This window comes from Orcinus orca, chromosome 13, assembly GCF_937001465.1.
Source record: "Orcinus orca chromosome 13, mOrcOrc1.1, whole genome shotgun sequence".
Lineage (NCBI taxonomy): Eukaryota > Metazoa > Chordata > Mammalia > Artiodactyla > Delphinidae > Orcinus > Orcinus orca.
The window spans coordinates 61,185,252-61,208,663 of NC_064571.1; the positions used below are offsets into that span (position 1 = coordinate 61,185,252).

Below are 23,412 nucleotides of genomic sequence, written 5' to 3' on the forward strand. Positions count from 1 at the left end.
GTCTCAGTGTTGTTTTAATTTGCATTTCTCTTATTATGAGTAAAACTGAACCTTTTTTCATATGTTTAAGGTCCACTTTGATAATTCTTTCTGGTGAATTGCCTGTGGATGTCTTTGCCCAATTATTAATAGGATTTAAAAATTTTTTAAGTTGTTTATTTGGTAGAAATAGCTTTTAATACAATTTACATTAACTGAAAGCAGAATCCCAAAGACCTGGCTGTGGATAAGCTATGGATTCTGCCCTCCAGGAATTCACAGTCTATAAGCTGGGCTTCCCTGGTGGGGCAGTGGTTGAGAGTCCGCCTGCTGATGCAGGGGACGTGGGTTCGTGTCCCGGTCTGGGAAGATCCCACATGCCGCGGAGCGGCTAGGCCCGTGAGCCATGGCCGCTGAGCCTGCACGTCCGGAGCCTGTGCTCTGCAACGGGAGAGGCCACAACAGTGAGAGACCCGCGTACCGAAAAAAATGAACAAAGACAAAAAGCCACAGTCTATAAGCTGAACACTATTTGGGTGGATATGAGCATAATCTCTGGACCCAGATTGCCTGCCTTCAAATGCCAGTCCTGCCACTTAGGCAAGTTTTTCACCACTTGGTGCCTCAGTTTCTCTATCTGTAAGATGAGAATAGCATTAGCATTGACCGCTTAGGATTACTGTTAGGATTAAATGACTTACCATATGTAAAGTACTTTGAGCAGTAAACATTCCATAAATGTTGGCTATTTTAGAGCCAAGAAAATGCTCTCAATATGTTGATTTGATCCCATAAGAATCCTGTTATATAGTTAGTTATAAAAATGAGGACCTGGAAGTTTAGAAACATTAGGTGAATCAGTGGTAGAATCAGGTTGTAACCCATTCATTCATTCGTTTATTCATTCATTTATTCCACAACTATTTTTTGAGACCCTGTTATGTACTAGGCACTGGCTTAGGAGCTGGAGATATAGCCTGAACAAGACAGATATTTGAACTCTTGGATGCTCACTTTTTTGTGCTGGGGCGGCCTGTGTGGGTGTGGAAAGAAACAAAAACCAAGGAAACCAATTTTGTCTGTCTTGTTTGTCCTTGTCTGTTCAGCACACACAACAGTGTCAAAATTCATTTGTTAAATGAAAGAATAAAGGAATAAATGACAGAGTAGTGAAAAACGAGGCTTGATGCATAGGTAGGGCCCAAATCATGAAAGGTCTTGTCAACTATTTTGAAGAGCTTGGACTTTATCCTGAGCAGAGAAATCACATGAATAGATTTGCATCTAAGAAAACTCAAGCCAGTCTGTGTGGAGGACCCACAGGAGAAGGGGGAACAGCAGGGAGGTTGATGTAATAAGTCCAGTGGGAGATAATGGGGTCTGAATCAAGAGGGAAGCTGAGGGGATGGAGAGGAGATGAGCTGGAGGGAAATTTAGAAGTCAGAATTGACTTCACTGGGACTTGATGGGTGTAGAGGGAGGGAGAAGTCTGCAGTAACACTGAGGTTTCACTGTGATAAGAAATTGAAGAGGGATGGCTGACGGGGGAAAATGGAGGAAGTCCTTTTAAACATAGGGATTTGAGGTGACCATGGGACAACGCTCAATCTCTTGACTGTATTTGCCTTTGGCTTCTTTACACTCCTTGGAGTCAGGAGATTTGGACCTGTCAGGGCGCTGTAGTAGCATATGGGATAAACTGTCTGATAGTGGAACGGACACTGGTTAGGAGGTCACTTGACTAGTAGTGCAGCCTTAACCCTCTGGGGGTCCCTAATGGGGTGTGCTCAGGGCTAAGTTAACTGCTAACTTGTAACTGGAAGTTTATTCTTTGATGGCAAAAATACTCATCTTTGCATCTTGTCTCACACCTTAGATGATACCCTGCATAAAGCAGACTGTGGCAATATTAAATAGATGCCTCATAGGGAGATTATGAAAGGAAATCCATCATCAAGCAGGGCTTATGGCTTGGGGCTTAGGTTGTCCCGGGGCATCAAACCAGGATGCAGGGACTTAGGAAGTCCGGGAGGAGCTCCAAATCCCTTTCCATTAATACAGAAAACAGATGAATAAACAGCCCCCAAAACCCCTCTAGAATGGCACCTTGCAAGCTTTGGTGACACACAGTGCTTTTCTAGAGGTCATGCTGGATGAAAGTCTGTGAGAAGACCTGCACAAGGCAGCGATTTGGACACCTGGACACATGCCTTTACCAGAGAGAAGGAATTTCTAGTGCAGCTGGTGATAATGGAAAAAATCCAAAAGAATAGGGGCCATGTTTCACAGAAGCTTCCACAGGCAGATAGTTATTTTTAAAAGTGACCTGAACTTTCTATAGGATGTCACTGGATCCCCACAAGAAGGTTCATCACAGTTAGGAAAGGACCAGCTACAATTCATTTTCTGATTAGAGTGCTTTCTGGTTTGAACCTGTAAGGGGCTAGGAGCAGCAGGGGAAGGGTATGCACAGTAAGAAGACAGGAGGAGGGCCTCATAAGTAGAAGGAAGCTATGCCAAACAAAGCATAGGATGGTCTCTAGATGGGAAACAATATTAGAGACCTGTGCAGAGAAAGATCAAAAGGAAAAGCAGGGCACCAGCAATAGCTTGGGAGTGCGGGGCGGGGGGGAGCGAAGGAGGGAGGGGGGAGAATAGCAGAGGAGGAGGTAAAAAGGAGAGAAGGAAAGGAGCATGAAAGCAACCTCACGTGCAGTGCACGAGTCAACGATTATGGAGAAGAGCTGCAAAGAGAATTGGGTTACTCGATTGGGAAGGAGGGACTTGGTTCTCTGGAGAGCCCTTCGGTTTTTACACAGACCCGCTCAGCGCTAAGGGGGTGTGGTCCTGGGCTTACGGCGGTAGGAGTGTGAGACGATTGCGGTGGGGGCGCCGCCCAATTTCTCCCCAAGGTGGAAGCCTGGGAAAACCGAGCGGCAGGCTGCAAGGCAAGCAGGGCGGAGGCGGAGCGAGGGCGCCGAGGGGCGGGACGAGGGAGGGCGTGGGGAGGAAAAGGAGGCCTTGGTGAGGGCGGCACTAGGACCCGCCGGCGCCCCGCCGGCTCCCGGGAGGTTGATAAAGCGGCGGCGGCGTTTGACGTCAGTGGGGAGTTAATTTTAAATCGGTACAAGATGGCGGAGGGGGACGAGGCAGCGCGGAGGCAGCAGTCGCACGAGGGGCTGCGGCGCCGGAGGCGAACCAGCGACCCAAACACCGGGGTTAACCACGTCTCGTCCACAACCCTCCTAGGTACGGGCCGGCGAGGTGTAGGCTGCAGGGCCCGGGTGGGGAGAGGGCGCGGGCCGCTCGGGCTCGCTGGCACCGGCCGCAGGCTGTGGGGTCGTCGTCCGCCGCTGGCTCGGCTCTCCTCCAGCCGCCGCGTCTGGCCGCCGCGCCTAGCCCCCGCCGCGCCCCCGCCGCGCCCCCGAGCTCCCGCGGCGCGCGGCCTGAAAGGGCGGTCCTCCGGCCGCGGCTCCCGCAGCTGTCGGGTGCACGGGCGGCGCGCACGTCTGCGCCCGGCCCGGCCCGGCCCCCTGCCTTCCCGCCCGCCGCGTGGCTGTAGCGGCGTCCTTCCCCCCAGAGGGGGCGGCCTGGAGCAGGGGTCGCAGACCCGGGGCGCGGGGAGGTTGGCGGCGGCGCGGGGAGGTCCTAGGGAGCTCCGGGCGACCTGTCACCCGGCCGGCACTCGCTGTTCTCTGTCCTTCGCGCGGAAAGGGAGGAAGGGTTAACCAGGTCGTGATGGGCCCAGCAGAGGAGGAGGACGCGCAGCTCGCGGGGGGAGGAGACACCTCGCTGCCAGGTTGGAAGGTTCTCCAGACACCCTTCCAGGAGGGAACCGCGGTCCGCAGGCCAGGGTTGTGTCTGGGGGCTCGGATTCCGGGGACCCTCGGTTGCCGAGCCCATTCATGCGGATAGCGCGTGTTTAGGATGCAAGTTCAGATTTAATTGTCAAAACTGGGGTTATGAGCTGTTTACTAATATTGAGATCACAGTAAGGCCCGATCGGACTGAAAGTGTCGGTGGTGTGAAGTCACCTGATCCTTCGCTCCCCGGTTTTGCTGAATGTGAGCTCCTACTGTACGTGTACAAGGAGCGCCCCTGCCCCCTGGAAGACGCATTTGCCTTGGCGGCGGAGTGTTGTGTGTCCCTCTCACTCACAACGCCCTATTTTTAGGAGTTTAGCATTTGATCCTTCACTGTGGTGTGAATTGAACGCCTGAAATCCTGATTGAGAATTTTGATGTTACTTAAAGACATAAAGTTTTTCCAAGGCTTATAAATAGTAAAAGCCTACGGTTAGGTAAGTATGGCCATGGCATAGATAAGAGTTTATTAACTATACTAAGTATGAACTGTGTTTTTCAAATTTCTCTCCACAGTCTGATAAAGGTTTTGTGAGGTAAAATGTAAAACATTTTGATAAAAGACTCACTTTAAAAGAAAAGTTTATGTGAAATGTACTTCGTCATTCATGGTAGACCTTGGACGTGTGGAACGTATGTCAGAGGTGATGACAAACTGTAAGTTTTGCTAAGGGAAAAAGAACAGGAAATAAAGCTGATTTTATTATTGCTTGCCAACCAAAGCACTTGACAGAACTGTTTACACAGAAGAAAATGCTGCCAGAGGAGAGAGGTTTGCCGTAGACCTATTCTGGTTGGAATTCTCAAGTAATAAGTTGTTCTGGAATGCTGATGGATTGGTTAATTTAGCTCTTTTGGACCCTGGAGAGGGAGGGTTGTGCATATTTATTTACTTATCTACTTATGCCGTTTTAGATGTAGTTTCAAAGCGTTTTACGTGTTTGCCTTATTAGGAAAAGCATTGCTTTATGACTCAGGGTTATGAATATCGTTTTTAGGCTGTGACACAGTGAGAAGAGATGCTATTCTTTTTTTTTTTAAATTAATTAATTAATTTATTGGCCGAGTTGGGTCTTTGTTGCTGAGTGTGGGCTTTCTCTAGTTGCGGCGAGGGGGGCTACTCTTCATTGTGGTGGTGGGCTTCTCATTGCGGTGGCTTCTCTCGTTGTGGAGCACGGGCTCTAGGGCGCAGCCTCAGTAGTTGTGGCGCACAGGCTTAGTTGCTCTGCGGCATGTGGGATCGTCCTGGACCAGGACTCAAACCCATGTCCCCTGCATTGGCAAGCAGATTCTTAACTACTGCGCCACCGGGGAAGCCCCCGAGATGCTATTCTTAAGACTTGATAAATAGGGGTCATCATTTATTAAATGCTCCGTCTGCTACTCACGGGTTTTTGTCTTTGTGTGTGTGTGTGGAGTTAGTCCTTCACTTGATAGCCATTCCTATCAAACGACTGCCTAAAATAGTCCCTCTCCCTGCTCATTTGCTCTGAGTCACCCATTAATACATTAAAAACCAAGTGAACTTTTTGAGATTTGTGTTTAAAGTAAGAGCAAACAGGCTGTGAATGAGTAGGGACTCATCTGATTTTGGCTGTAGAAACTCTTTGTCTCCCTCTGCTTTCTGGATAAAGTCATAAGAGTTGAGTTGGGGTGAGTCAGGTGCCACTCTAGTAGTTTAGTCTTAGGAAGATGCTTTGTGTCTCTCAAAGAGAAGTGCTTACGCTTTCTAGGGTTATATTGTAAGACCTTTATAAAGCACTTATGAACTCTTCTATTCTAATGACTTTGTCGGATGCTAAGAATCTGTGGATGTGATTAAGTATTTAGTAAAGTGTTTTGAAATCCTTTGAAATTCTTTATTTGGGGAAGAAAGAGCTTCCTTACAGTAAAGAGGTACTTATTATAGGGCAAATAAACCATGAGTTAAAATGAGATTCTGGCCTTAAGTCCAAGGCACCTATTTTCGGATTCATTTTTAGTTTACCTCTGTGTTTTAACTTTAGGATAAAGTTTTTGAGTATTCACAAGTGAAAGTAACTTTCTTGAAATTGTTAGACTGTTTCCAAAATTGTGTCTTTTCCATTCATCTGCTATTAAGCAGCTGCTAAGAGTATACCTGGAGGACTGTCATGTAGTTTGATGCTGGAGTTCAAGACATATTTAAAATTGTGAGACCTAGTAGTAAGATACATTTTAAAAAGTTGTTTATGCTCAATTGGAAGAGCTTTTTGACACACAGGATTGTAAGCAAAACTGTTTGGCAGGCTGTCAAAGAGCCAGAAATGTAAGGGATGGGAATAGAAGTTAAACTTTCTTGTAATAGTGATTTATAGCTTTACAGAAGGAGTTTTTTCCAGAGTGGGTGCAGGGAAACAGTTTTTCTTTTTTTTTTTTAAGTGTAAACATATTCTGATTGTCTAGCCATTTTAGGGTTGTATTGTTTACTCTCTTGGGTATTATTTAACTTAAGGAAGAGAGATGTGAATATAGAATAACTAAACTTGATCCCCCAATTAATTCATTACTCATGTAAGTTTCTTCCTATCCTTTACTCTTTTTCACCACCCATAATACAGAAGAACTATTGAGGGTTTTCTTCATAGCTTTAAAAGTGGATATCCAGAAAAAAAGACCAACCTGAAAATATGTCAGTAGAATAATACTTGATACTTTATAAAGCACTTTAAACACCTTGCTTTGATTTTATTCTTAAAACCTTCCTGTGAGGGAATTAAGTTATTCCCATTGAAGGGAGTGATTGTGACTGGTCTACAGTCACAGAAACTACTCAGAGGTACTCTTACTGCTCCTCACCAGACTTGGAGGAGGGTAGGGCCTTTCTTCATTGCAAATTATTACATATCATTAGAGATGACTGGGTAAAACTTTGTTGAATGAAGTCTGAAATCATACTAATGAGAAGATGGGACAGTTAAAAAATAAAGATAGGGCGGGTCACTAAGTGGAGTGGGAAATTTTAAAGTAGGAAGGCAAAAGACGGATACTGTAGAAGGAAGTAGAAGAATTAATAAAGTAGGCTTTGGGGTTAATCTGGGCAATACAAGTAGAATCTAGGGGATTCCCTTGCTAAGGTACCAGTTTAATAAAATTATTTGTATAACTTGTATTTCTGTGATTGGCATCAAAATAAGCAGTAACTAATAACTTGGGGAAATGTGTAAGTGACGTTATTTATCTAGGCTCTGTAGCACATTTTACCTGTTTATTGTGTAATACTCTGATTGTGGGGGTAGTGTTTCTTTAATCACAGGGAATCAAGATCGTGTAGTGGAAAAAGAATGAGGAATCAAAAGCTGAGTGACTTGGTTTAAACTCTTTGAGCTTGAAACCCCTCACATACAGTAGTGATGATAATCCCATAAGGGCTGTAGGGGGAACAAATGAGGTGATAGGGTACAAGTGTTCTGTAAATTGTAGAGCTGTGTGTAAGACACAGTAATATATATGTAAGAATGTGCCAGTTTGACTACTTGTTCTATTATATATATATATATATATTTGCAATCAGAAAGTCTCTTCTAATTTTTTTCCCCTATAATATGGATAAAGGTTTAATGTGGGTGAGGATGGTGGGTAAATTTTTAACTTTATCTGTAAAATGCTGATAACGTGTTCACGATTAGAGTTATTGTATTAAATGTGATTAAAATGCTTAACCCAATGGCAAACATTCTATTTGATGGTACTTATTACTATAATATGTGGTTATTTAAGAGATTTTGAACTAAACATTTACTTTTTAAGATAAGTGATTTAAAAGGTCTCTGTTCTATTTTTTTTTTTTCTAAAGAAGATGTTGGGGGTAGGAGTTTATTAATTAATTAATTATTTTTTGCTGTGTTGGGTCTTAGTTTCTGTGTGAGGGCTTTCTCTAGTTGTGGCAAGTGGGGGCCACTCTTCATCGCGGTGCGGGGGTCTCTCACTATCGTGGCCTCTCTTGTTGCGGAGCACAGGCTCCAGACGTGCAGGCTCAGTAGTTGTGGCTCACAGGCCTAGCTGCTCCGCGGCATGTGGGATCCTCCCAGACAAGGGCTCGAACCCGTGTCCCCTGCATTAGCAGGCAGATTCTCAACCACTGCGCCACCAGGGAAGCCCGTTTTGTTCAGTTTTTATAAGATAAAAACAAGCATTCATGCTTCTCAGCTATCTTTATTTTAATAAACTTTCATTTTAGAGAATCATTTAATCATGTGGCAAAATAGTCTTTCAGTTACAGGATTCAATGTGAATTAATTTCTTAGTTAAGGTCATGGCAGTTTTCCAGTAGAGCACATTGGGTTTTCAAACAGTAAAGGTACAAAATCTAATTTACGTCTCTTATGCACAAGAATGCCTAAAAAAGTGATTGACTTGAAACCACACTAATCGTGAATCCCATAAAAAGCTTTTTTTCCCCTTCATGTAATAGTCATTTATAGAAGAGTCATGGGTAGTGATAAGAACATACTTATTTTAACTAAAGACTTAATTTTGAGTACTGTAAACTTCCTATGGCCTTCAGAATGGAATAACATTTTTTCCTTCCTGATGGTTAATATCTACCCTAGCAAGCTTGTAGGTCTTTTTTGGGTTATTAAATAGATAATAATCTATGAAGGCACTTTAGAAACTTTAAAGCCTTCTACAAAGAAACTCTGTAAAGGGGGTGAAATTGGCACATTCAGCGAGCTGCTCTTTTTGTATTTGAATGAATGGGTTTATGAGATATTAAAAGCTGGATTAAGTTCACTTTTATTGAAATGGTGGGGGGAAGTTGAATTTTGAATGATAAGTTGGAGAGAAATTTTGACACGAAAATCACCCCTCTTCTTAGTTTTTTTGACAAAAACAGTTATTAATCATCAGAAAATGCTGTTTTATAGCCCTTTAATTTTAAGATAGATTTGACAATGTGAGCAGGCTATGTGGAGTTTTTGTTTAGAGTCAAGAAGCTTTTTATTGCATACACTTGGATATTGTTTCTCAAAAAATTCTGAAGTAGGCTAAAAGTCCTTGTGAAGGTTGAGCAATGTACCAGATAACAAATGTCTTACAACTGGATATTAAGACAGAAATTTGCTGCCTTTTAAGTTACAGCTAAACTTGTGATTTAACAGGACTTGTGATCACAGCTCTTAACCTAATTGAGTAATATGGTAATTTATGCTTTGTTATAAAAGTTTAAAATTTAATTCCAAAAGCAGTAAATCTTTGTAGACACTTTGGAAAATACAAATAAAGGAAAAAAGAAGAGAGTAGAAATCATACCAACTAGTGGTAACCACTGCTAACATTTTAGTATACATCCTTTTTAAAATGCATAGTTTAATTTTTCCTAGATTAGGATCTTACTGTAATTTTGTAATTTACTTTTTCATTTCATATTGTATTTCTCTGTATGATTAAATCTCTACAACATGATTTTTTAAATGGCATTATTCTACTACTTAACTAATCTTCCTTTTGGTTATGGAATTGTTTCTCGTGAATAATGCTAGCTAAGCATCTTTATACATAAACCTTGACCTATAGGGTAAGGTCTTAAAAGTAGATTTCTGGGTCAGATGGCCTGTACATTTTCAAAATTGAAGACACGCATCAGCAAATCCATTCAAAAAGGTTGTATCCATTTATTCTGTCTCCATTAAGGTTAGATTTGTGCTTGTTCACAAGTGGGTGTTAATTAAAAATAAATGCCAACACATAGGAAAAATGGGGATCTCACTGTTTGTTTCATTTGCATTTCTTCAATTACAGTTGATGTTGAAATTTTAATATGGTAATTGAACGTGAATTCTTTTTTAAATTGCATTTTTGTATTCTTTGACCAGCTCTCAGTGTTTCTCTTATCTTTGTGAAAACTCTTTTGTATACAAGAAATTCTTTTTTATGTCTGTTTTTTAACAAACATATGAATAGTATGTTTTAAAAATGGTATATTTATTATTATATTTATTATTTTAAAAATAGTATACTAGTATATAAAAAATAGAATAGTTTGTTTTAAAAAATATTTAAAATGGTTCCATATGGGTGTTTTTCTTAAATAAATTGGCAACTCTCAACTTATTAACTTAGTGCTAGTCTCTTTTGAGTATTTAGGTATGCTGTTGGGAGTTTCTTTTCTCTTTTTCTGTTTTTATTGTTTTAAATTCTTTGTGAGATGTTGAATATTTATTACTGTCTCTTTATAATGCCAGAGTATGGGCATCTGCTTCAGTGCCCAGTAGTGTGGTAGAAGTTTCCAAGCTGAGGAGCTGGGTTCAAATCACCACCACCACCAAGCTTTGGCTTCCTTAACAAAAAAATCTACTTTAGAAATTTAAGGTTAAAAGATAATGTCTTAAAACACCTGACGTGTATTGAGCGTACAAAGGAAGTTATTCCTTCTCAAGGGTAAAGGAGAACATGAAGGGGCTGAGATTAGTTTTCTTTTGGGAGTAAAGAGATGGAGTAGGACAGGCAGATGGAGGACCATACTTGGACAAAGAACTACCTTTTTTGTCCCCTTGATGTTATGTTGCTGTATTGAGCACCTACCTTGTAAAAGGGCTTCTTCTCTGTTGCTTGTAATTAATACCTACGTAGAAAAGTGTAGAACAGATCCCTGTTTCTAAGCTTTTATGTAGATGGGAGATCAGATAGACCTTATGCATATTTGTGAGTAAAGTTTATCATTAAGTTTATAATTTCAGAAGTAGAAAGTAATGTGTGTTAATATTGTTGAGCAAGACTTCATGGGGGAGGTTGGGCTTATCAATCCTTGAAGAATGGGTGGGTCTTAGCAGAGTTTGTAGCATATACCACTTGTTTGAAGATAGAAAGATAGGCAGTATGTTGGGAAGCTTTAGTTAAAGCCCTTGTTCCTGCTTTCTAAGAATATTTCTAAAAGGGATGCTTAAAAAGTATTTGAAAGCAATTAGATGAAACAATTGAAAAATCAAATGTGTTAGAGCATGTTTACTAAAAAAAGGAATATGAGTTTTCCTGTAGCCAAGTAGAGCAAAGAATTGATTTAAATAACTGAATAATTCCTAGAAAAACTGAATAGTCCCCCAAATGTGACTAAAAACTGTAAAGATGTGTGTTCCCTGCCCCTATTTTTGAGCATGTGTATTTCTCCGCCACAAGGAATCCTGACACGTACTCTAAAATTGCCAAACTTAGGAAAGGACAAAAGCAGAGTATAGTGAGAACCTCTGACTCTCTTATCCCATTTGTTTTTTTCAAATTAGTTACATTTTATCTAGCTGGAAGGATGTTTATTTGTCTCTTTTTGGCACTATTTCTTTTTTACAACTGCTCTCTTAGTAGGAATTTTGCCTGTATTGAGCCAAGGTTGGGATTTGAGTATATGCTCTACTTTTCTTTCCTTTTTCTTTAAACTGCAGCTGTAACAAGTCATTTGAGGTTGAGAGCTGGAGCAAAGTGGAACTTAGTGTCTTATTTCCAGAGTCTTGGCAGATACCTATTTGAGATTTGTCATGAAAACGCTATTCTAAATTTAAACTTGTATGTATTTTTTTAAAAAATAACTCCTTTGTTAACTGGTTATCCCAAATTTCAATAGCTCTTCTATGAGTTTAATATCTTTTAACTTACTACAGAGTTAATTTGGGGGCCACAAAGAGAATGGTTAAACTATTTGCCTAAATCGAGGCAACGTATGTACTCTGGTTTTGTTGGATTCCCGATTGCTGTGTTACAAAACCTTGGAGTCAATACCAACAATACTTTTGGAAGTGGAAATTTAGTACATTGTTGCTTTATAAAGGCCTATAGAAAATAGAATGTATACGGAATAATTTAGTGTTATCAGTTGCCTACTCCAAAGAAGGATGTTGAAGAACTAGCTAGCTCTTGCATGCATCGCTTTCTATTTTTACTGTCACATCTTGACTTTGGGCTTTTCACCTTACATTCAGGCTCTTCCATTTGCCTTATATCTGATTTCCCTGTTTTTAGACTCTCATTATACTTCTTACTCACTCATCACTTTCAGTTTATCTCTGCAGCACAGCTTTGATCCTATCACTCTGCTTCAGAATTTTCCATGGCTCTCCTCAGGATAATGCCTAGCATTCTTAGCCTAAACTTTTAAGGTTAGCTTAATCTGAGTCTCATGGATACAGCCTTCTCCAGGGTGTCTTCACTGATAACCCTAGTTTAAATAATCCAATATAGCTCTTTTTCTTTGTACTGTCCTTTTATACTTGTTTGTGTCAGAACTTTGAGAGTAAGGACTATTAGCAAATTGTACTACTTTAGTATCTAGCATAGTGCCTTGCTCTCTGATTACTAGTTTGAAGTAGGTACGGTGGGGAACCTTCCTCAATTCATGACACATTGTATAGGTGTACTGAGCCTTGCTGGAATCAGTGAATATGAAACGAGTTGCACATTTATTTACATATATATGCATATCTTACTAAATATGGGAAAGTATAATTTTATTGCATCTTATGTTTTAAAAGTCTGCAATTTTAAAACCTGCCCTTCTACATAGCTTATGAAGAAAAAATTGTTTCCCAAATGTTGGGGGACTGTATAAATGATTTGCTGACTATAAATCATTAAGTTTTGACAAGGAGATTTTTGGAAAAAATAAAGAGAAAAATAGCTGTTGCCAAGGTTTGTTATAAAGATGTGAAATAAACTTCTCTGCTTTTAAACAAACTGTATTTTTGTTAACTTTTTTAAGCTCTCTAAAAATCTTGAGCACATAAGAATTCACTTCCAACGTGCATAGTTGGAAAATGATGGATCTGACAATTACAAAGACCTGGGTGTACGTCGTGATCCGATTACTTACAAAATGTTAAATTTTGTTTAAGCAAACTGCTTAATCTAAACCTCAGTGTCCTCCTTTATACAAATAAGGAAACTCTTAGCTAATCCCACAAAGTGATTTTGAGGATTATATAGTCATTAGTATAGAGTAAGCACTCTAAGTGTTTTTCTCTCTTCTATAGTAAAAGGAACAACACCTAAAATTATTTCATACAATAAATTATTTCAAGGAATGAGAAAGTTCCTAATAATGTTTTCACCTCTTCTCCCAGATAGCCACTTCTTTCAGTTCTCTGTTCAAATGTTTCCTTATTAGAGAAGGCTTGCCTGAATGTTCTTTTGTAAAATGGCAACCCCGGCTTTCATTTCCCTTAACCTGTTTTATTTTTCTCTGTAGCACTTAACACCAGCTGATGTCATATATTTGTTTTCTATCTCCTCACCTTTTGGATGTAATAAATTCCTAAGGGAAGGATTTTCTTTGTTGTTTATTTTGTTTGATACCGAATCTGCAGTTCTTAGAACCATGTTATAGGTGTTCAGTGAATATTGAAGGAATAAAGGCTTATGCATCCCCACCTCTAGTCCTTTCACCCCTGCATCAGAATTGCCTTGGTGGTTGTTAGTGGGGTGCTTGTTACAGATGTAGATTCCTGGACCCCATATCTGAGCTGAATCAACTTTGGAGATGAGAATCAAGAGTCTGTATTCCAAACAAGCCACCCAGGTGGTTCTTTTAAGCTTTAGTGCATGGGACTAACTGTTTTATGGTGTGGCTGGAGCTTATTAAATATTGACAGTATAACTTGGTTTCAGACCCATGTATAATTAAATTTCAGATGAATCGACTATTCTGTAGCAAACATTTTTTTTTCCTGTTGCTATGTCAAGGAATAGTTATGTATTTTTGTAGTTTTGATTATTTTGGTTACTCTAGTTTTTGTCCAGAAATCCAGTTTAATCCAGACCTTAAAATCTCAAATACAGGATGCTTATCAGTCCACCTTTCCCAAACAAAACCAAACCCTTTAAACCCATACATAATCTGTACTTGTTATTTTTTACTCATAAGAATAGATGAGCTAATATCAGGGATTTACTTTAAGTGATAAGCATCATTTAAAAATATGGACTGATTTGCATCTTCTTTCTATGGCTATACCACTGGGGAACAAAGATTGATCTTTATAAGAATTATCCTGTAACGTTGAAAGGCAGTTTGGTATAGAGGAAACAGCATGGGCTTAATAAAAAGACTTAAACAGAAATCTTGATTCCTTTACTACTTTTTAGCTGTAGAATCTTGGAAGAATTTTTTTTTTTAAACTTCTTTGAATTTCTTCTCTGAAATGGGGATAATTGCTAAGTCACAGTGTTTTTGAGAGGATTCCTTTCACAGTGCCCAGCATAAAGTTATAGTCATTCAATAAATAAGTTCCTTTCCTATGGAAGTAAATTCTTAAGCAACTTAAAATACTTCATTAGAAACAATTGTAATGTATTTCAAACTTACAAAAATGACAGAGGAAAATAGAATAGATGCCCAAGTGCCCATTGCATAGATCTAATACATAATATTTGCCATATTTGTTTTGAATCCTTTTTTTTAAAAGAAATAAAATGTTACTGTACAGTTAGTGTTCTCCTGACATCTTTCTTTTTTCCTCTTCCCTCCCTCCTTAGATATACACCTATCTTGAAATTAGTATGTATGTTTCCTGATTTTTTAATAGTCCTATAATATATATATATTTTTCCATAAACAATATATGGTATAGTGCTATATTTAAAAATTTTTAGAAAGTGGCTCAAACTATGTATTTGTGGCTTGATTTGTTTTTTCATTCAACATTGGTTTTGAGTTTTATCTATGTGTACACATTTAATCGTATTCATTAATTTTAATTCTCTATTTCATGGTTTATTTATCTGTGGATATTTAGGTTCCAATTTTTTTTTTTTTTTTTGCAGTTACAAACAATACTTCAGTGAACAAGGAACCTTGTCTCTTCTGTGCATTTGTGTAGGAATTCCTGTAGCATATAAATAACTTGTCTAAAAATTAAATTTAAAAAGTTTCAGTATTGTGTACTCTAATTCTTTAAAAATCTGGACCACAGAACAAGAGTGTGTCTCCCCACCCTTTGAAAAAAGGTACAAAAGATGTCAGACCCTTTGGGTGACTTGGGTGAGATTTTCTGCAAGACTTTCCTTTAGAAGAAAATAGAGAAGAACCTTACTGAGGGGACTCTAAGTTGCAGAACCTAAATATAATTTTTCTGAATTTCTGTCTTGTTGCTTAGAGTCTCCTGAGCCATTATTTATTCTATGGAGTATACTTACTTCTTATTTAAATGTATGCTTTAAGAGCTGGTTGATACTTGATGATAAACTTTGGGAAAAATATTTTGTAATCTATTTTACAATTTTCTTCATCTATTTAGATAAATGCATAAAAGCATTTTTTTCTTCAGTCATTTTTAAATGGGAACAGCAAAGATTCTGTGACATCGGTGCTGGTTACTGTGGAAACAGAGTAGATTTCAAGTGAAAAATGTTTGAATCTTATAGGAAAACAACTTTTTGTTTATCTCCTGATTTGATAGTAATGGAGGAAGGAAATATGAACTACATTATATGCTCTTTAAACGTATTTTTAAAGCTTGGTTATTCAGGATGGTCTTGTTGGTCAAGTGGGCAAAGCTGATGGGGGAAAGTATCTGATATCTGACATTATTAGTAGGTCTTCTGGAGTCTTTATAGTTTTTATTTTTGCAGTTTACATCATAGTTCCAGTTTTATATGAGAGAAATTTAACTTTATAAGTTATTAGTAACATTATTTTATAGGAGCAAATAGTTAAACCCTTTCTTGTAGTAGCTGCTTCTCTCCTTAAATTTTTTTGAAGTCCAAGTTTGTGTCTTTGTCAGTATTCTTATTCCAGGTGGCATCTTTTTGGGCAGGGAGAGGGAAGCCTGCTATTAAAAGCTCACCCAGGTGACCGATGATGACTCCAGACCAAATTTGTACATTTATATTCTTAAAGTAGGGATGTCTCTTTTCACTTTATATAGAATCCACAGTACTTCGACTGGAGTGGTTAGTTTTGTCAGAGTATTAGCAGTCTCCTAGGAAAAATGGAGGATTGTAGTTTAGCTTGAAAACTTTTTTTTCCTTCAGTGAAAACAGTAGCATCACTAGAAACTACATGAAGTAAAATAAACTGAACGATCTTTATGTACTAAATACCTGTAAAATATCATGATCCTTGGTACTCTGTTCAGAGGACAGAGGACATTGGCATCACCATGAAGTTATTTAGAAATGCAGTTTCAGGCTCCATCCCACATTTCCTGACTCAGAATATTCATTTTAACAAGATCCCCAGGTGATTCATATGCATTTTAAAAGTTTGAGAAGCACTAATGTAGAGGAAATAACATTAAATTAATAAGACCACGCCCAGTTCTCCCTCCAAACAGTGGTCTAGTCTTGTGTTTTCCTTATCTTTAAAAAGAGTGAATTTGGCTGCATAATCCCTGAAGCCCCTGTGAGTGATATATTAGATTTAATTTTAAGTATTGAGGCTAATTTTTTTTAATAAACACTTTACTATGGAGAATTTCAAACACAGAAGTAGAGAGAATAGTGTAATGAACCCATTACCCACATTCAACAATTATGAACTTCAGCAATTATTAATTTATGGCCTATTGATTTTTTTAAAATTTATTTTTGGCTGTGTTGGGTCTTTGTTGCTGTGCGCAGGCATTCTCTAGTTGTGGTGAGCAGGGGCTACTCTTTGTTGTGGTGCATGGCTTCTCACTGCGGTGGCTTCTCTTCTTGCGGAGCACGGGCTCTAGGCTCGCGGGCTTCAGTAGTTGTGGCATGTGTGCTCAGTAGTTGTGGCTCACAGGCTCTAGAGTGCAGGCTCAATAGTTGTGGTGCATGGGCTTAGTTGCTCCATGGCATGTGGGAACTTCCCGGATCAGGGCTCAAACCCACGTCCCCTGCATTGGCAGGCGGATTCTTAACCACTGCACCACCAGGGAAGCCCTTTAGAATTCACCTTTTATATTGTTTTGCCTCTTTTTGGTTGTTGTTTATTTTGATCGCACCGTGTGGCATGTAGGATCTTAGTTCCCGATCAGGGATCAAACCTGCTCCCCGTGCAGTGCAAGTGTGGAGTCTTAACCACTGGACCACCAGGGAAGTCCCTATGGCCTATTGTGTTTCATGTTTACTCCCTTTCTTCCCTGGCACTTCCTTCTTTCCCTTATTATTTTGAAGCAAATCCCACACATCATGTCTTCCTCCACAAAGAGTTCAGTATGTATCTCTAAAAAATAAGTATTGTAAAACTTCATACATTTAGAACTAACATAGAGGTATGCACAACGATCAAAGATCATGTTTATTGGTTGAATTTTTTTTACTCAGTTCTTTTAAATTAAAAAATAAGAAGGTAGATCTTAGAGTCAGGACATAATGGAGTTGGAAAGCAATTTAGAGATATCATTGAAATGTCCTTAATTAGCCAGTGCAATATCTTAAAGTCAAGGTGTTTAAGTGACTTCCTAAAGTTGACATGCTGGTTGGAGGTAAAGTCTAAATTAGTACCCAGGTTTATCTGGAATCAATGAGCTTCAAATAAATATACATTTATGACTGTATGGATTATAGGATTTTGTAACGTCTGCTACTTACTATGGTGACTTGGGGTTGTGTGAGATCAGCTGAGGCAGAAACATGTTTCCTTGAATGATTTGAGTTGGAATTGGCTGAAAGAGAAAGGTATTCGAGATTTAGAAGGTGGAAAGGGAAGCAGCAGCCATGTTTACGCTGGGAAGACTGGCTGAGACTCAAGCACTATTGTGGCTCACAGCACGCACATTGTCACAGATCTGCTGGGTCACCTTGGTGGTGTGGGGCAATATCCGGGCCTCAGTTCTTCCAGCTCTATTGAGGCTAATTTTCAAGCATCTGTACTAGAACTTGAATGTTCTAAAATTTCTTGACATTCTAAGGAGTGTATGCATAGTCTCTTGATGCTTAAAACTTAAAACTCTTGTAGGAGTTAAAAAATGTCCCCTTCTCCAATATACAGACATATGTGTTTGAGTTATTTGTTGTCATATGTTTAATTTCTCTTTTAAGTACCTAGGAGCGTGATTGCTGGTTGTATGGTATGTGTTTAACTTTATATAATGTATTGCCAGAAAGTTTTTTTCAACTGATTGTATCGTTTTATACTCTCACCAGAAATATATGTGAGTGCTAGTTGTTTCCCACCAATTCTATTTTTGTCAGTCTTGTAAATTTTAGCTATTTCAGTGAGTATGTAGTGGTATATCATTGTGGTATTAATTTGTATTTCCTTAGCATCTAATGGTGTGAGTATATTTTCGTGTGCTTATTGATCATTCACGTATCTTCTTTGAAGCATCTCTTGCCCATTTAAAAATTGTTCTTATTGAGTTGTAAGCGTTCTTTATGTATTCTGAATACTGGATTTTGATTAAGGGTTTTTATGTCTATTCATGAGGGATGTTGGTCGGTAGTTTTGTTTTCTTGTAATGTCTTTGTCTGGTTTTGATATTGGGATAATTATATTGGCTTCATAAAATGAGTTGGAAAATGTTCCTTTCCTTTTTTTTCTGTAAAAGTCTGTGTAGAATTTGTATAATTTCATTCTTAAATGGTTGGTAGTTCACCAAATTTCCAGTGAAGCCATCTGGGCCTAAAGTTTTCTTTTTAGGGGTTTAATGCATTTGATTTTAAACCTGATTCTTTTCAGTTCTCCTTTCTAAAGACTGAGTATATTCTTTTAGTTAGCCAGCTAGTAATACATTTCTTAGAATAGGGTTTTTTCTTCCAGCTTTTAGGAGGCAAGAATTGATATGTGTTTAGAACTGTATTTCTGGAGAAGTGGGGTGAGGGGAGTGATGGGGTGGGTTCAGAATTTTGTAGTCACTTGACCTTGTATATTTTGAAAACATTTTGTTTTGCTCCTTCACAGCACCCTCCTGCCCCTCCCAATCACTAAAATGCTGTGGAAGCAGAAGGAAGATTGAGAAGCAGTGTTCTAGAATATTTGAGAGACTTTTTCTCGCTTCTAATAGCTGTAACCTGTATCTCTATCTTTCGAACTTAGATCTACATTTCCTAATAAAGCCTTTGTTAGCTTCACCACTTTAAAAAAAAAACACACACTTACTCTTATGGAATTTTCAAATATGTACAGAAGTAAAGAGAACAACATAAAGAACCTGTGTATATACAACTCCCAAATTAAACAATTATCAATATAATGGCCACTTTGTTTTATCTATTTTCCATAGCCAGCCTCCCTACCAGACTATTTTGAAGCAAACAACAGATTGTATGAATGTTTTGTGTCTTTAAAAGATTAAAGATTTTTAAAAAACATAGCCGTGGTACTATTATCATGCTAGAAAAATAATTCCTTAATACCAAATATCCAGACTTCATATTTCCCTGATTGTTTCAAATTTGTTAATAGTTGATTTTCTTGAACAAGGCCCACACACTGCATTTGGTTGATAAGGCTCTTGAGTCTCTTTCTCCCCTTTTTTACCTGCTTTCCCCCCTTTGCTCTTGCAATTTATTTGTCCAGGTTTGTTTGTCCAGTGGAATTTCCTATGTTCTAGAGTTTTCTGACTCCATCTCTGTGGTGGTGGTGGACGTGTCTCTTATCTTTCCTTTCCCATAGTTAGATCTAGAGGCTTGATCAGTTTAATGTTTTGAAAAATTTTTCCTCAGACATACATCTTTGATGGTGTCTTGTGCTTCCTGATGCATCACATCAGGAGCCACAAAACTTTTGGTTGTCTCTTTGTAATGTTAAGACTGATTGAGGAGGTTAGGCGTTAATCTAGCCATTATAATCTATCCCATCAGCTTTTCGCTCAGTAGTCTTCGTAGCCATTGTGCATTGCTGCCTTTTTGAAGTCCCCATTTCTAGGGAGTGAAGACCACCTGGGTTCTCTTTATGCATGACCTTAGACCTTACTACTTAATTGGTTCCTGGGTAAACAGTGTTAAGTCAGATCATTAGTTCCTGTAAGTTTGCATTGTTTCTAATTGAGTTTTGTTTTAGGGGATCTATTTCATTCTATATCATGCTTGATCTTGAAAATAAATGAAGACAAAATTGGACAAGATAATTTCAGGCATTTATTGAGCATAAATTAGATATCTAGCATAAATATAAATATATTATTACTTAGTAATGATTATATACTTAATACTAATACAACCTTTTAAGGACTTTTTTTTTTCTTGAACTAGATTGGCTGAATTAATTGATTGACTTTTTCTTTTTTTTTTTTTTTTTTTTTTGGGCCATGCCACAGGGCTTGTGGGATCTTGGTTCCCTGACCAGGTTGAACCTGTGCCCCCTGCAGTGGAAGCTCGGAGTCCTAACCACTGAACCACCAGGGAATTCCCTAGAGCCTCTTCTTAAGAGCAAGATAAAAATGCAAGTCAGGAGACCCTCTTTCCCTGGTAGAATTTGCTTTAGCAAGTTTAAGAGGTCTACAATATTCCAAAGACCTTATATCCAAAGTTATTATCATCTGATTCATATTTTGCTTGGTGATACTTTAAAACTTTGAATAGCAAATGCTGTCTTCAATGATTCCTTGCTTTTTCCACTTTGAAAGTGCCTTGTTGCTGAACTATTTTGAGTGAGGTTCTAACAATTAGGTCAAGTTTGCCTTGAAACTATGCATTGCTGTCTCTTGGCTTTACTTATACATTCACTTCCTGAAAAACTTTGTTTTGTTGATAGTGATTTCAAATAGTGAATTCCTTCTTAACTTCCAGGTAACATTACTGGAAAATTTTTCAGTCCATCTGTAATGGCATTTAACAGTTCCCACTGAATTTTCAGTGCTGATCAATTTTCTTTCTAAACCTCTCAAATCATCTTTGAAGCTAAAAACCTATTCCTTTGATAGCTAACTTACCCAGTTTTTAAGCATTTTGAAGACTGTACATAGTGCCTTTGAGAAAATGTTCTCTTTGGTTCAGAGTTTTATGGATTTGCTGATACATACATTCTATCAGAGTTTTCCCACATTGTTAATCAATCTGTCCCTTTTAACAAAAATGACTGATAATTGTATTGACCTAGAGATCTGTGCTTCTTTCAGTTATATTTTCTTGTCTTTCACAACTGTACTTCGTTGAACATGATAGATTCAACCTGGAATATATCCCGTACTCTTTTATTCCTCACTTCTCTAGATTTAAAATGCCATGCTTTATTTCTAGAGTGATAATTTTTTTACTTAAAATTTTTTTTGACTTTTGATGATATACTTTTTTTTTGAGATCATAGTTAAAGGAAAATTCCAAAATTTGAAGAAAATATAAAAAAAGTAGAGAGCAGAATACATTTTTTTGTGCTAAGCACTGACTCCAGATTTTTTTGCTCGATTATTAATGTCAGCTTATTAGCCAATGATCCTTAATTTCGAGTTGGTCATAGTGTTTATAGTTATAAATTTGAATTTTGACCTTTATTGTGGGAATCTTAATTGTAATAAAGGTCATGAAAGCAGGGTAGGGTTATTGAAAGTAAAGCCATTTCAATTTGAGGCTTTGCCTGTTTGTGCTTATAAGAGAGGCAGCAATGGGGCTTTAACCAGTTTTGCTATCTGTTGTGTGTTTATAGGCAGTTCCAGCTTTTTTACCCCCATTCGGTTGAGAGAACCACGTTATTCCTATAGGAAAAACACAATTTGCTTTATAATGTTAAACTTAAACAAAACGTTCCTGACTGAGCATTCTCTAAGAAGTATATCATAGATATATTATGTAAGCAAATATATAGGAACTATAAACCTTTTTGATTAGTTTCCAGCATTAAATTATGTATTGTATACAAGGTATCCCACTGTACTCTAAAATTTGCAAGCAGCACATCATTTTTTTTTGAAAACTATCTGCAAAATTCACTGTTTAAGCATTTAATAATTTGCTACTATAGAATTAAAGGGACTTCTGGGACTAAAGGGACTACACTCTTTGTTTTCTTAAAGCTGCCTAGATTATGAATAGACAGTTCATACAAGAGGAAACAAACATTATACATGGAAAAATGGTCAGCCTCGGTCAGTTATATGCATGTTAAAGCAAAATGGGGCCTTCCCTGGTGGCGCAGTGGTTGAGAATCCATCTGCCAATGCAGGGGACACAGGTTCGATCCCTGGTCCAGGAAGATCCCACATGCCGCGGAGCAGCTAAGCCCATGCACCACAACTACTGAAGTCGGCGTGCCTAGAGCCTGCGCTCTGCAGCAAGAGAAGCCACCGCAATGAGAAGCCCGCGCACCGCAATGAAGAGTAGCCCCCGCTCGCCACAACAAGCCTGTGCGCAGCAACAAGGACCCGATGCAGCCAAAAATAAATTAATTAAATGAATTTTAAATTTATTTTTAGTTTATATTTAAAAAACAGAAGTAATTTTGTCAGTATGGATGCACATATCAATGGAAAATGATTTTTAGGTGTTTGATTCAATTATTGGAAAACTTAAGTATGTTTGGAACAACTTGTGTATGTGAATCTACCTCTTCAGTTGTAAATTTTATGAAATCTAAGTGATCATGTGTTTTTGATAAGCATTTAGTGTCTGAATTGAAAGGTGCTGTAAGTGTAAATACACAGTAGATTTCAAAGACAGTATGAAAGAAGAATGTAAATATCTTAATTTTAAAATATTGATTTTGAGTCCAAATGAGAGTATGTTGGATATATTGGGTTAATAAATAAACTAATATTAAAATTGTTTTCTTCTTTTTACTTTTTAGTGACTAAGGAAAACTAAGTTACATGTGGCTCATCTATCATGTGGACAGGGCTATCTGTTCTATAGTCTTAGTGGTAATTTTTTGTCTCCTTATAGCAGTTACTGAGAGAGGGTTGTTAATATCTCCAAGTATGATTATGCATTTGTCTATTTTTCTCTTTAATTGTCTAAATTTTTGCTTCATGTATTTTAAATCTCTTATTTAGGGTTATTATGTTTTTCTGATGTTGACCCATTTTATATCTAGAAGTACTTTTACTCTTGAAGTCTACTTTGACATTCATATAGCAGCACCATTTTTCCTATGGTTATTTGCATATGTATCTTTTTTCCTACCTTTTACTTTCAACCTATCTCTGTCTTTATATTAAAAGTGCCCCTGCTCAGACTTCCCTGGTGGTGCAGTGGTTGAGAGTCCGCCTGCCGATGCTGGGGACGCGGGTTCGTGCCCTGGTCCGGGAGGACCCCACATGCCGCGGAGTGGCTGGGCCCGTGAGCCGTGGCCGCTGAGCCTGCGCGTCCGGAGCCTGTGCTCCACAACGGGAGAGGCCACAACGGTGCGAGGCCCACGTACCGCAAAAAAAAAAAAAAAAAAAAAAAAGTGCCCCTACTATACACAGTATGTAGGGTTTTTTTTGTTTTTGTTTTTTTGTTTTTTTTTTTTTTGCGGTATGCGGGCCTCTCACCGCTGTGGCCTCTCCCGCAGCGAAGCGCAGGCCCAGCGGCCACGGCTCACGGGCCCAGCCACTCCGCGGCATGTGGGATCCTCCCGAACCGGGGCACGAACCCACGTCCCCTGCATCGGCAGGTGGACTCTCAACCACTGCGCCACCAGGGAAGCCCCAATATATAGTTTTGCTTCTGTTATCCAGTCTGACAATCTCTGTCTTTTTTGAATGTTTAGTGTATTTACATTTAATGTAATCATTGATTTAGTTGG

The 23,412-nt window shown here is 38.6% G+C and overlaps 1 protein-coding gene across 6 annotated transcripts in view; it reads left to right on the top strand.

Annotated features, from left to right (window-relative positions):
• The first annotated feature begins 3,070 nt into the window (after positions 1-3,070).
• ATL2 (atlastin GTPase 2) overlaps positions 3,071-23,412 on the top strand; it is a 63,378-nt gene continuing 43,036 nt past the window's right edge. For 3 of the 6 annotated variants that reach the window (XM_033419253.2, XM_004265041.4, XM_033419254.2), the window contains exon 1: positions 3,071-3,228. In XM_033419253.2, the coding sequence (XP_033275144.1) occupies positions 3,111-3,228 (118 nt within the window). In that variant the 5' untranslated portion in view covers positions 3,071-3,110. Of the gene's footprint in view, positions 3,229-3,440; positions 3,779-3,804; positions 4,280-23,412 lie in introns of those variants that run through there. The other 3 variants (XM_033419257.2, XM_033419256.2, XM_012539587.3) reach the window with 3 other exon arrangements.